The sequence below is a fragment of the Sinohyriopsis cumingii genome, chromosome 8, assembly GCF_028554795.1.
Source record: "Sinohyriopsis cumingii isolate HCF-2022 chromosome 8, ASM2855479v2, whole genome shotgun sequence".
NCBI lineage: Eukaryota > Metazoa > Mollusca > Bivalvia > Unionida > Unionidae > Sinohyriopsis > Sinohyriopsis cumingii.
Window position 1 is genome coordinate 22,319,884 of NC_142968.1, and position 14,218 is coordinate 22,334,101.

A 14,218-nucleotide genomic window follows, 5' to 3' on the forward strand; every position below is an offset into this window, starting at 1 on the left:
CTATGCAATGTGTGTTCATTAGTAAACGCTTGTAAAGAAAGCGAAGTCAGTAACCGAGTTTAATGTTTGCCGATCTGCCCACGGATAAACTGACAAGAACAATCTTGTCGGAAAGAGAATTTATATGTAGTTTTATAATTTGCTTTCGTCAGAGATATTGAAATAGCATTCATTTATTTTTTTAAGCATGGGGAATATCCTTGAAGGCAAATGCGCCAATGAAATACAAAGACGAAGGAAATTACGTCGTTACTGTTGAGTGCGGAGAGGGGAAAAGCGTGGATTCTAAAGACCTGGTTGTCAGTATAATACCAAACTCGCCACCTAGATTTCTTAACCTGCCAGGTACATCATACACTAATTACACCACCCTTTTAGCTTTTAGTATGGATATTGTAAGACATGTTAAGCTGATACTTCTATTTTTAACTTAATGTTTATACACAAAGGGTTTGAATGGAATCGTAAGATGATACCATTTTTTAAAACTTAGAATGACTTATTTACCAAGAATCAAGCAGACTGCCAACTAATTGGAATCATTTATTTCCGTTTGTCAACTACATAGGCCCCCAAAGTTTTTGCTGAAAATGAAGGAGACATGTGGTCATTTCCTATTCGTATTTTCTAGAAAAATTCACGACGTAACTATATATTCACAGTGATACTATTTTCTTCAGACCGCAAAGTAGTTTTTACTAGTACATTTATTTTGTCCTGTTCAAACATACTTTATCAGAAGAAAATAAAATTGTGATATGTCGAATGATAATCTCGATCACTGAGAAATCACGATGATTCTTACTACAACGGGAAAAAAGTCTTCAATGGATTATAAAGCCGTCGTGCGCACATATACGGGTACACACATGCACATACTCCTCCTCCATCACCATCCCCTCCTCGATCTTTTTGTATAGTCTCTGTTGTTTAATGTTGATAGCTATCTTGCCATGTCTATTGATGGTGTGATCCTTTAATGTTACCAATCTGAACTCGTAATGGGTCGACGTAATATTCTTATATGATTGCATTCTCCTCACAGTAGATTACTTCCATCACGCTTCGCAGACAGCCACTGCCAACACATGTTGAAATCTGCTAGAAACTTGCAGAAAGGAATTTTCCTTGATGAAGCTCTGCTTTCAAGAGAATGTGCAAAAGGTTAAATCCATATTTAACGCTTAAGCTAGCAGATCTATCGAGGAGAATATATAGAGTTTTCCGTGGAAAATTAATCACAAAAATAACAGCTATGACGTTCAAAACGTGGCTGACCGTTTGGTCAATGGCTTGTGCAGACATCTGAGGAGCAGTTTGATCTGTTCCGGCTGTAGTATTCTCGCACCATCCCCCTGCTTCTTTTAAAACCACAAGTATCAAGGATATAAAAGTGTACAAAACTTATTCATTCAGTGATTTATACGCTCTAACCTGATTGTCGCCAGGGGGTCCCAAATACTGTCAACTTGTTGGAATTTCGAATCAAACGAGAGTTTCTTTAGCAACATGGTCCCCACAGTTTGTCTGCTTTTTTTTACATTTGGGACTTCCGTTTGCTTTGAAACTCCAAAGGTGGACAGTATTTGGGACACCCTGGCAACAATCAGTATGAAATTTTAAATCAATCAATGAAATTGCTGAGTAGGTATTTCGCCAAATAATCCATACTTTTAACATACGAGCTAGAATATGATGGAGCCCCATTCCTGTTTGTTGCAAACATTTGGTTTATTCTGGTCTCTATAGTTTTGCCGAAAATTCTCCAATAAAATTATAACAGATTAGTAAAAATAGTCTGGTAAATACTGGGAATAAATGTTCACAAATTAAATGGAAAGTTATAAAACAAGAATGGCAGCTTAGGATGATTGTATTTTCCATCAACGTCAAAGGAATAAAGAGATAGAAAATATCTTCGAACGAAGCGGACTGCAGTTTCTCAATGTCTGAATATTAGTTATAAAGGAACAGTAAAATAAAGAATACAAAGTGAACACATTTTCATTCTTTAGTCCATTTAACTGGTAATGGTTATGATACAAAAGAAAGTAGGCAGTTTTGTTTATTTTACGAAAAAAATAGTGGGGGTGGGGGACTTGAAGCCGAATGTTACTGCTCCTGCATTTAAGCGTTCTTCTCCCAACCCCTATGCCTTATTCCGATCCTGCTTTCAGCGGGATATTGCATATTAAAATACGTGACTAACGAAGCTTTGCTGTACGAACTGGGATAGGATTTCATAAAGTCTATGAATAAATTATGCACATATAATAAGTTACGTCTATATGTTAGTAGTCATATAACCTGACGGTCGCAGGTTTTCATCATAAGGGTAACCAATTTGCTTTTTTCAGGAATCAGTCAAATATAACCAATGTCTTATCTTTTAAGAAAGCAAAGCGCTTAAGATTAATTAATTTGTTATATGCATCCAGTTAACGGAACCATGTTATTCATGAACAGGATCAAAAGTTACAGAGTGGATACGAAAGTTTTTTTTTTTAAACCTTTGATCTTCGATTCTGAGGTTTGCGGTACTGGACCGTGTCAAGTACACGACACATTGTCTGGTTGCCATACATGTTTGTATTAAGTCTCACTGAAATCCGTTCATTTGTTCAAAAGTTAGGGTAGACAGGAATATTGCCTATAGGCCGTTATGTAATAGTTGACCCTGACCTTCTGAGACACCGGCCCGATTCAAGCCTGCGACGCGTCGTCTTGTTGACGTGTATGCTTTGAACAAGTTTCGTTGATTTCCCTTCATCGGTTCGAAAGCTGCAGAGCGGACACGAATATTACCTATGCAACCTTTGAGCTTAAGTTATGACCTTGACATTTTAGGTATGGGCCTGTTTCTAGAAGGCGACACATCGTCTTATTAAGGTACAAAAGTCGAAGTTTCATTGAATTCCCTAGCAGATGCTTAAAAGTTTAAAAAATCCATCAAGAGAAAGACTGGCATCCAGATCGATCGCCCTATATCCATATGCTCGGTCAAGGATAAAAGAAAAAAAAAGGACAGTTTTTTTCCCACTTCCCTCCCCTCACAATGAAAAAAAAAACCACACACACACAAAAGAAAACAAACCAAAACTGTGTGTATTGGTTTATTTCGTTCCCTCTTCACTTCCATCCCGATCAAAACAACAATTAAAAAAAAATTTTTTTCTCCCTACCTGAAAAATGTGTATATTTTCTTCTTTCTGCTTTATTGTTTTATCAATGACGGGCCTGTTGGCTATTTTTAGTCCGCCGTGATGAACACGCAAATAATACAGGAGCTCGTATAGTTGCATAAAATTGATCTGTCATACATGTACTAAATAATAAGTAGTTATTATATAGTACATGTACGACAGGTCAATTTTAAGCAACGATACGAGTCCCTGCGGCAAATACATGTGACAGACCGCTCTTCGCGTGAAATGAAATGTTGTTTCTCTGCATGCCATGCTTTGTCTTGTTGGTTTCTATACATATACTGGAATACATACATGTATTTCCTTAAGGAACGCAAAAGTACCTTAAACTCAGCCTGTGTTTCATTTTGATCACCTGCTGCTCTGCCCCCGCCATGATGTGAACTGGCACCAATGGGAAAGATCAGATGCGGGTTGTGCGGTACGGAAAAGTACGGGTACATGAAAACTATACATCGGTTTTTCCACATTTTTATCAAAACCTAAATAAATTTATCATTCAAATTCAAAACTTTTATCTTTACTTTTTGGCAACGACCTGAACTGCGACACGAAAATGAAAAGTTTAACCTCGTTCTTTTAGTATTTTTAGATGGCTGTGACGGACTGATTCTCCCAATCTGGGAAAACACAAACAGCACACACAGTTTGCGTGAGAATGTAATATGCAACCTACATTCTATTTCCTGAACTCAATACCACAACACTTTAACATATCCTAACTCACAGGAAATTCCCTGACCCAATAGTATCACACAGTAACGGCTTTATATGATAATAAACTTAATTTTTTTTCTATCGCTTTAAAATTACTTCACTCTATAAAATATTTTTAAAAATTACTAACGCGAGAGGCCCACGTGAGCGCGGGGCCCGATCAGTCAAATCGGCCTAAGTCCGACCTTGTCATTACAGATCATTCGGTTAACGAAGATAGAGTGATTTGTACTAAATGTTCCAAGATACATACTTCTTGTTCAGTGTTAAAACAGAAAAGCCTAATTCTCTTTGTGGGATCCAGAACAAATAAATAACTTGCATTTATTTTTTTTCCTAAAGACGACATCCTCATTTCTTTATTTCAGCCACTGCAGAAGTATCTGCTAAAGTGGGTGTTGTTGCGGAAGTCGTCTACCACGTCGATACTGAAGATGACGAGAACGACCCGATTATCTTTGACATGTCATATGACTCCGACCCATGTCCATTCAATATCACCAAAGGTACATGTCCACACCGTGACATAGGTCAATGTTTATAAACACAGAAAAATTCATCTAAACAAAATAGGGTATGTTGGTACTGAACTCAAGATGAAATTTAATCAAAATATCGTTCAATACAGCAACAAATATCAACGAACAGATTGTATATTTTAGATAGTATACATCATTTTTAATAAAATTATTTGATAAAATGTGTTCGTCCGTCCAACAACATTAACCTTAAACCCTCATATGTCAAATGGAATGAATAAATATGAATCCCATAACGTTCTTAAACATAATTTTCTATATTTAGCTATATAAAGATTAAAAGTTTGCGAGTCTCTCACGTGTAGAGAGATTCGCGTGAAGTTTAGGTGAGACTGTTGGTTTCAAGATCTCCAGACTGAGGTATTAGTCTACGCATCTAAATATGTACACCTTATTGGTTTCTCGAGTCCACTGGTGACGTATTTACTTGTGTACCCATGTTCCCCTCGGTGTGCTTTTCTAATATTTGTAATTGGTTAAAATGTAGTTTTTTTTTTAATTTACTTCTTTAATTTCGTTACTGTTTTGTAACATTTTGTAATTATTTGAATTGAACGTCATACGTTAAAGAATTCACGAAGCTTGTAAATCAATACACTTTATGCAGGAATGTCTTTATGAATATCATGTAAAATCATTTTTATTGTAGTAAATTGTATTGAATAGCAATAATCACAGGTATCAAGATCTTTAATAGATTTATTATAATCACAGGTATCAAGATCTTTAATAGATTTATTCTAATCACAGGTATCAAAATCTTTAATAGATTTTATTCTAATCACAGGCATCAAGAGCTTTAATATATTTATTCTAATCACAGGCATCAAGATCTTTAATAGATTTATTCTAATCACAGGTATCAAGATCTTTAATAGATTTATTCTAATCACAGGCATCAAGAGCTTTAATAGATTTATTCTAATCACAGGCATCAAGATCTTTAATAGATTTATTCTAATCACAGGCATCAAGATCTTTAACAGATTTATTCTATTTTCAGTCCCAGAGCAAATAAAATCGCGAATGCAATAGCTCTGTTTTATGAGACAACTTACATCTATTATTTCTTGACAGTGTACGATATCCGTTATATACAGTGAAACTAAAATTTGGAACAAAACTAAGTGTCTCGTGATCACGCTACTACGTTACAGTTTCATGTATGTATAGAATGAATCTATGATGATTTTAACTGGTTATTCCCGGATGTGTCTTTTTGTGGTAAGATGTTCTTTTGATATTGGTGTTCTGTGAGGTAATATTCGCACTGCTATGCCTCAAGGGCGTATTAACGTAAATTCTTTAGGAAGCAGCGTGATTCTGGTCGATAGTCTCGTGGACAAAGGGTCCCAGAAGTATTACCTGGACGTAGCTGTTGATGACCGCTACACCAAAGTGGGACGGAGATTTCTCGTCATCAACATCACAGGTTATTTATTTGCCTATGCATTCATTTAGCGCCATATTTGAAGAGACTATACATACAGCAATAAGTCAGTTTTCCATGTAATCCTCGATTAGATGCAAGATAAATGATAGGATGGGTTCAAATTAAATACGAAAAATATACTAACAAACCTGAATCACTTGTAACTGTTTAATGTAAAGAAGTAATCATTATTCATTTACCCAAATAAAAAATGCATGTGCATATTTATGCAATTATTTGAATCATTTTGTAACAATTTCACAATAAATCTAAACATGATTCTGAATATAAATTGCAATAAAATGAAAAATTATAAACATCAGAACTTAAAAAAATAAACGAGGTCTGGCAACACATCGTAACAGAGATATTATGTATGTGAATGTCCGTTAGATGTACAACACATTTGGTATTATTTTACTCCGCAATCCTCGAAATAGTGTTCATAACGAAAAGAAAAAATCTCATGCTACATAATGCCTTGCGAAAATAAATTATCTTGCAACATTTCACCCTTTTAACTTGGTGATAAGAACGATCATATTCTTTCCAAAGAATGTCGTAGAAACTATTTCCAAAATTAGAGACCCGTTCCACTAAGTCCGGCGAAGGCCTTGGAGTAATCATGTATATCTAACAGCCGGCCGGTTGTCCTTCCCATCGCAAGAATTGTTGATATTGACCACAATTGATATATTATGTAATTGTTGAGGCCCCGAAAAGGCTCGATCTCCAGTCTTCTCTATCAGCATTTTGTCCCCCTGATTGCGTATAGCCGTTTCCGCAGCTTAACTTTCCTAAGGAGGCAGGGGACAGTATGTATGCACAAATTTAATGCCGCATTCATCGGCTTAGTATTTAAAAAAATTACAAAAAAAATAAAATACACAGGTGATGTCAGAAAGGTCCATAATTTTGGATAGCTATATTCAAACAAAGGATAAGAATATTACCCACTTGATTAGAGAAGTCAATGGCAGTATACACCCCAACCCCAAGTTTATACCTGCGTTTTTAAGATATTTAACTTGCCCAGAACCCACGTGCTTACTGCTATAGGAGGCTAGCTCTTCTTCCTAGCCGATTATTGGCATTTCACAATCTACATACTGCAGAGTAACTATGGAAGGCGTACATGCCTGATATCAATTTCAAGAACAACACAAGCCCCTAGTTCACAAATATATCAATATCTTTAATTAGTAAACAATAATAGCTGAAAAGTCACACCATATCCTTAAGTCAAGAAATTTGACCGGGGCCAATTTACGATACTATCCTCTGCTACCTAAGGACTGTTGACTTAACCAAATTTAGGTATGAAGCTTTATCTTGATGACACCCAAAATGAATTCTATGCATGATTTACTATATGCCCCCTGACTATCCTTCTTGACTTTTGTTTTTTGTGCCATAATATTTACAAAGGTTTTCTGAATTTCAGCCAGACTTAATTAGGGACCTTATATCGACGACACAACGAATTGCTTTGATTTAGAGCATGACATCATTTATAGAAACTATACCCCTTGATTTTCTGTCCTGCTGACTTCTGGTTTCTGCAGCAGAACTTTACCAACGTTTGCTTGATTTCAACCAAATTGGGTATATGAATTTATGTTGATGAGGCCGTTAAGAATTCGATTTCCAGTACTCCACGACATCATTTATTTGACTTCTATCCCCTGCCATTTTGAAATGCTGACTTCAGTTGTCATTCCATAACTTTACAAAAATTTCGTACGCATCTTTATATTGATGAGGCCTTGAAAGAGACAAATTTCCCGTATTCTAAATTGTTCTTTAGAAGAGTTATAGCCTTTAGTTGAACGTCCGTCTTTGGTTTTTACACCATAACTTTATAACAAACTGATTTTAAACATATTTTTCATGCAGCTTCCATAAGATCCTGAATGATTTGGGATTTCCAGAGTTCCGCGTCATCCATAGGATCCTGAATAATTTGCGATTTCCAGAGTTCCACGTCATCCATAAGATTCTGAATGATTTGCGATTTCCAGAGTTCCACGTCATCCATAGGATCCTGAATGATTTGGGATTACCAGAGTTCCACGTCATCTATAAGATCCTGAATGATTTGCGATTTCCAGACTTCCACGTCATCCATAGGATCCTGAATGATTTTGGATTAACAGAGTTCCACGTCATCTATAAGATTCTGAATGATCTGGGATTACCAGAGTTCCACGTCATCTATAAGAGGAGCTATGTTTCCGGATTTCTCATTCTTCCAATTTTGGTTTCCCAACACAAGTTTTTTCCCTGCTTACAGTCGTGCTGAGCAAATGAACGGGACTCTTTGCGATCTACCTAACCTCAATAGATGTAGATGGTATTGCATTCTTACTAGTCTTTCAAACTAATTTTGTACCTAAAGGATTTGCTGCAGCTCTGACAAATATCTTCAATGCGGTGAACAGTTAAATTGAAACACACGTTAATTGCATATTTAGTTCTGAGTGCTCAGTTTAAATTTTTTTAAAACAGTTTTGATAAAATGAATAAGATCGTTTCACGGTATTTGTATTTATATTCTTTAAAACATTAACCACCAGCCCTATATCTACAATATTGGCCCTCATGACAGCGTAAAGCACTATGCAATGGAGAATCTGCCTATCGGGTCAGAGATTTTTAAGGTAAATTTAGAACAAATGTATCTATTTTTAAAATCGCTCCAAATGACAACGGAACGGCAACAAATCACCAATGATTATCCATCATCATCATCATCATCATCATCATTGTCGCCATTATCATCATTATTTCTATTGCAATGTTTTACTTCATTATTATTATTATTATTATTATTATTATTATTATTATTATTGAATTAGGAATCCACATTGGCATAATAAATTAGCTCATACTGTGTCTGGTTTGACGTGAATTACCAAGGTTGTCGATTTCCTTTACTACAGGAAAGGAGCGAGTACATATTCAAGTTACATTCTAGACATGAAACATTTAACGATTTCAGTTTCAAGAAATTTGTTTTTTATTGATGGCTATTGTATGCAATGTTTTGCAGAGAGAATGAACTATTGACAGAAGGAGTCTGTTCAAACTTGAGTGAATTTGAGTGACATGGCCCAAAGAATTCGGTGTTTTGTAGAGAAATTGAATTCTGGACAGAAGAAACTTTGCCCACTGGGACGTAAAGGTGTTCTTTTGTTGTGTCAGTTTGTAGTTATTTTAATTTTTATTCAGATTATTTGGATTCAAAAGGATTAATTATTTTTCCTGGAAATATTTGAGTGCTCATACAGAATTCTTGGACAAAGACATTTCATTAAATTTTACTGGGAAATTCAAACACCGGATTATTGTTTGTGAATAAAACATAACTTTAGACGTTACAAAACCACAAAGGATAAATACGTCATCGCCTTCTATCTTGGATTCTTCGTCGGGACTAGAATTTGAATTCATTATAACATTTCATTATTAGGACTTCTAAAATTTAATTCGTTGATTATTCTCGGACTACTTTTGGATTGGATTCTTAAAAACGTACATTTTTAAAAGAGTTTTTCCAGGGAAATAAAGTATTTGTTAAATTTTTCAAAGTTTGTTGTTTTCATTCTTTCTTGTGTTACTGTTTATTCGAGCCTAAACACGTAATATATGATCTTCCTTCTCCACTATCTCCTCTTTTTTTCTTTTCATTCTCATCTTCTTGTTCAATCTTAGCATTCCATTCTCTCATCCTCTGTTTGTCCTCTATGTCTTCCTTTACCTCGTTTTCTTCTTTAACTAGTTCCCATTATACATCCTTTCATTTTCTCAGATTGTTTATCTCCATCTTCACTCGATGGGGACTGTAATAGAAATTGTCATCTAGTTTCACTAGCATCTTCTCTATCATTCCCAAATCGTCTATAACATCCTACAACCTCTTCAATTGTCAAGGTGGTTCGAAGTCATTTTGTATTCAATGTTGAACGGCAAGAATGTCGAACGCTCGACTTTATATTTATCAAGCACAGGCGTGAAGGAAAACATCTCTTACATTAACTTCACATATTATCTACAATTCACAAACACGCACTCTACTATCCACACTAAATAGAAGGCGAAAAAACGACAATATCCACTATCCACACAAACGTACGCGAGCGCATACAAACTCACAAATATATACACACCGAAATCACACGAGGAAAGGAGTGCGTGTTTATAGTCACACTACCCCACACTAATACCATTTGGTAACTTGAATAGTCTCTTTTCTAGAGATCTGGGTGACCCTGAGAAGGGTTGGGTTGTTTTTAACTTCATATACACCAGCTTAATGCTTGCACCTCCTAGGCCGGGCACCACAGATACATCTTCTACTCTAGTCCTGCTCCTAATTTACGTCTGTTCTTGGGAGCCTATTGATTTGCTTCAGCACCACAGTCTTCGTCTTTGAGATTCTGAAGGCTTCCCTCCTTCTCATATGTCACACCCGTGGATGATGAGGTTGTGGTTGCTGTGCTGGTACTGGTTGTCAATCTGGTTGTTCCTGTGCATGCATCCTCACCTCTGGCTTCACCTCACACACAAGCCTTAGCATGAGGCGAGGAAAGATCCTTTCCTTCTCTATCTTTTTTCTTTTCTGCTTCTCTTCCTCAAGCCTGGCTTCTTCTTGTATTGCCTCAATGGCAAGCTCATCTAAAATGCACCTGGCATACTCCAAGTGCATTTGGAGTGCCGAGAATAAAGCAATTCATTTGCTCATTTTTCCTATTTCACGAATCAATGATGGGTAGCCAGACTGATGATGATGATGATGATGATGATGATGATGATGATGATGATGATGATAATGATGAGATTTGATTAGCGTCGCTTGCGTACATAGTGCATGCGCGACGATCTAAATTCCGCAATAGCGGACTAATTAATTGTTCGAGGGGGACGGAAAAAGAGCCTCACCCCCCCCCCCCCAACGCTTTAATACACACCAGGTTTGCTACTTAGTTGTGTTCGATTTCGGGAAAATGTAATCCCATTGGACAAACGACGAGCGGGAAAAGAGCACCAAAGCTCATCGTTTTTATTCTGTATCATTTGCTTCGCTTATTGGGGAATTACACCCCACTTATAGCGCTACCCCAGTACCATGATGGCACGTTCATCGGGGTAGTAGGTTTAGTACGTGCTAGCATAGTATGACTGAATGTCTGGTAGGGGTATAACTAGGAAGAAAGCTGTTCGTGACATCCAGAGTAAATAGCGTCTTGCTGAATTATTAAAGATTGTATATGTGCTGTTGGATATAGTGAAAAAAGAAGGAAAGATAATAATAATTTTAAAAAATGTATATTTCCTTAAAAAAATGTAAATTTTAATATTTTTTAAAAATATATATTGTTTTGTTTGTGATTAAGTTCTACTTTATTTTCATAGGGTTTTTATTTTGTATCATTTGATAGTTTATGGCTCTAAGTAGACTGGAGTGGAGTGAGGGGATGATCATAAAGGTTTAAATTGTTCTTTGTTTGCCAATTTCTTTCAGGAAAAATAGGATATTATTATATGCAGAATTGATGTTAGGGTTACTGGACGACAGGAATTTGGGTAGGTTGTTGGGGATCCTATGTGTTTTTGATTTGTCTTAAAGATGTCACGTTGTGCTTGATATTTGTTGCACTCATTAAATACATGATGCAAAAATTCTGGGGTAGGATAATACTGGCAATTCACGCCTCTAACATTGTTAATATGGATGTATTTTCCGAAATTGTTAGCCAATAATGTATTTCCAGTTTTGATTCTGTTGATAACTTTCTGATTTTGTTTGTTGGCCAGAGTCGGTGCTTTTATATTTCTGGATACTTCCTTTTGTATGAGGTAAAGTATGGTTGCTTTCTTGAAGTTTGTTTTTAGCTGCTTGATCAGCTTTTGCCTTTCCTGGGGTGGTACCTACATAAATTCGATGATCCTGTTCTTGTTTTCCATTTGTATCAGTAACAGGTTGGTCTCTTTGACGAAATTGTTGCGGCAGGTGGAGATGCCGGATTTCAGTGATTTAGCGACTCTCTGTGCTTTGAGAATGTTTGTCGATTTCACCCATTTAATGGCTTCAATTATGGCCCAGAATTATGCTGTGTAAACAGAGCAGTTATGTGGGAGTCTTGCTCTAAGCTCTATGCTTTTTTCCGGTACTGCTATAGCGGCTGCTGTTCTGAATGGATTGTTTGTTTTTGATCCATTAGTGTAAACCTTAACATAATCTTGATATGAGTTTTCTGTGTTAGAGAGTATTGTAGATCTTATCTCTAAAGGTATGTCATTTTTAGGTCCAATCCTGGTTGCGTTGAAACTGATATGCACTGTGTTGCATGTCCAGAGTATGGGATCAGGGTGTGCGATTTGTTCAGCTTGTATGTTTGGAATTTCTAACTTTTTGGTTAATTCGTGGATCTTCTTTCCTCCTGGTGTCTCCGGGACTAACTTGCGTCTGAATGGGAATGTTACATTTTGGTACACAGATCTTGGTTGCGTGTGAGTCTTCATGGATCGATAATCTGGACGCATATCTTTGTAATAGCTCTTCTCTTCGTATACGAAGGGGGTGTCTCCTGTTAAGATTTATATTTCGTCTCTTGTCACCTGTGCATATGCGGAGGGCTTTTGCATGAATTTTGTCTAGCTTTTTTAATAGGTACGACTTCGACGAGGCATACACCTGGCACCCATAATCCAACTTAGATCTCAGTAATGATCTGTATCGGATCAAGAGGGTATCTTTGTCTGCTCCCCAATTTAATCCTTTCACGTTTTTGAGGAGGTTCAAGTCCAAGCTACATCTTCTAATAAGCTTCTCGATATGATATTTCCAGGTGAGATGTTCATCAAAGTACATACCTAGGAATTTGGTGACTTTTTCGAATTTAATTTGTGTATCTTGAATGTATAGGATTGGGTACTTTATTTTGATCTTGGTTCTAGGTGTAAATAAAATTCCTACCGATTTTTCTTTTGAGATTTTGAAACCCCATTTATCAGGCCACTTTCCAATCTGATTTAAGTTTGATTGGATTTCGCTTATAATTTTGTTGCTGGCAGGGTTTCCTGCCCTCCATATGCCGCTGTCGTCTGCAAATTGGGATAAATTTATTTTATTGAGGTCAACAGCGCGTTCCAGATCATTAATCATAATATTGAAGAGGGTAGGACTTAAGACACTGCCTTGTGGAGTGTCATTTTCTAATACGTGGTTGTCCGAATATTGGTACCCTGCTCTTGTCCTAATTTCTCGACCGTTAAGGAAGGTAGATATCCACTGGTGCATACGGCCGTTGATATCGTAGTGGTTTAGTTTCACAATTAGGCCATTTGTCCACACGAGATCGAAAGCTTTCTCTAAATCCAGGAAATGCGCTGTTAGATTTGGGTCGCATTTACTTTTAGCGTTAAATGCTAATTTAACACTCGATTCCAGCCGGAATAACCGATCTAGAGTGGACATTTTGTTGCAAAAGCCTTTGATTTTTTAAAATCAGGTTGTTGCATTCTATGTCATGTTTAAGCATGTTGTTGATCATAGTTTCCGTCACTTTACATATATTGTCTGTGAGGGAGATTGGTCTATAGGAGTTTATTTCTGTCGGGTCTTTTCCTGCTTTTGGAATTGGAATAAATATTGCTTGTTTCCACTTGACGAACGCTCTGCTTTATATCCCTGAATCACGGACGTTAAGAAAAACATCCTTTGACACTAAAACTCACAAGGTTCATCCAAAAAAAACACAACCACGGAACGCCGGACCTAAAAGAAACACTCACTCACTTTTTTTACCTGCAAACACTAAATACAAACACGTTTCATTAAACTCTTAAAATCTTTCAGAGTTGGTAGAACTATTTCGTCTAAAGCTTTCTGGGGAAAGAGTTGAAGTCTTTGAAACACCTGTCCGTGCCGTTTTCCGTTTCTGAAAAATCGCTGAGATCCATCAACGATTGCAATTCGTGTTGTAACTGAGACGTATCTGTCAAATGAGGATTGGGAGTTAAATGTGTGGTCTGTTGTTCTTGCCATCGATGAATTCCATCCATCGTTTGTAAGGTACTATTGTCAGTTTTCGTCCTTCCATTGGATTACAATGATCACGTCTGAGATCTTTTAACTTCAGAGCTCCCTTTTATCTTATTGGCCTTTTTGATCTTGGTAGCAATGGTAAAGTACCTCCCGGGAGCCCCAACGCAGGTACAACTATTGCTATGGCAAGAGGTGCTAACAGGGGTAACAATCCTCCGCGTTGCACCCACATCTTTTTCTTTTGACTGATTTGGATTTTCTTTTGGACCATTTG

The 14,218-nt window shown here is 36.7% G+C and overlaps 1 protein-coding gene and 1 long non-coding RNA gene across 2 annotated transcripts; both read left to right on the top strand.

Moving 5' to 3' along the window:
* Window positions 1-211: 211 nt before the first annotated feature.
* LOC149793128 (uncharacterized) lies at window positions 212-5,497 on the top strand. Its single transcript, XM_089968954.1, has 3 exons — window positions 212-345; window positions 4,292-4,429; window positions 5,322-5,497. The coding sequence occupies exons 1-3, from the start codon at window positions 219-221 to the stop codon at window positions 5,495-5,497; spliced, it is 441 nt and encodes a 146-aa protein (XP_089825080.1). The 5' UTR covers window positions 212-218.
* A 42-nt stretch (window positions 5,498-5,539) lies between these two features.
* On the top strand, window positions 5,540-9,478 carry LOC149793129 (uncharacterized). The gene is made up of 2 exons (XR_016422536.1): window positions 5,540-5,894; window positions 7,791-9,478. It is a non-coding gene; the product is annotated as an uncharacterized LOC149793129 (long non-coding RNA).
* The last annotated feature ends 4,740 nt before the right edge of the window (window positions 9,479-14,218 follow it).

Bases quoted from the DNA above. Each gene is read 5' to 3' on its own strand.
- LOC149793128 (XM_089968954.1), top strand. From the start codon at position 219: ATGAAATACAAAGACGAAGGAAATTACGTCGTTACTGTTGAGTGCGGA. The intron at 346-4,291 runs GTACATCATACA...TCTTTATTTCAG, and splicing joins TAGATTTCTTAACCTGCCAG to CCACTGCAGAAGTATCTGCT. The intron at 4,430-5,321 runs GTACATGTCCAC...TTCTAATCACAG, and splicing joins TCCATTCAATATCACCAAAG to GTATCAAGATCTTTAATAGA.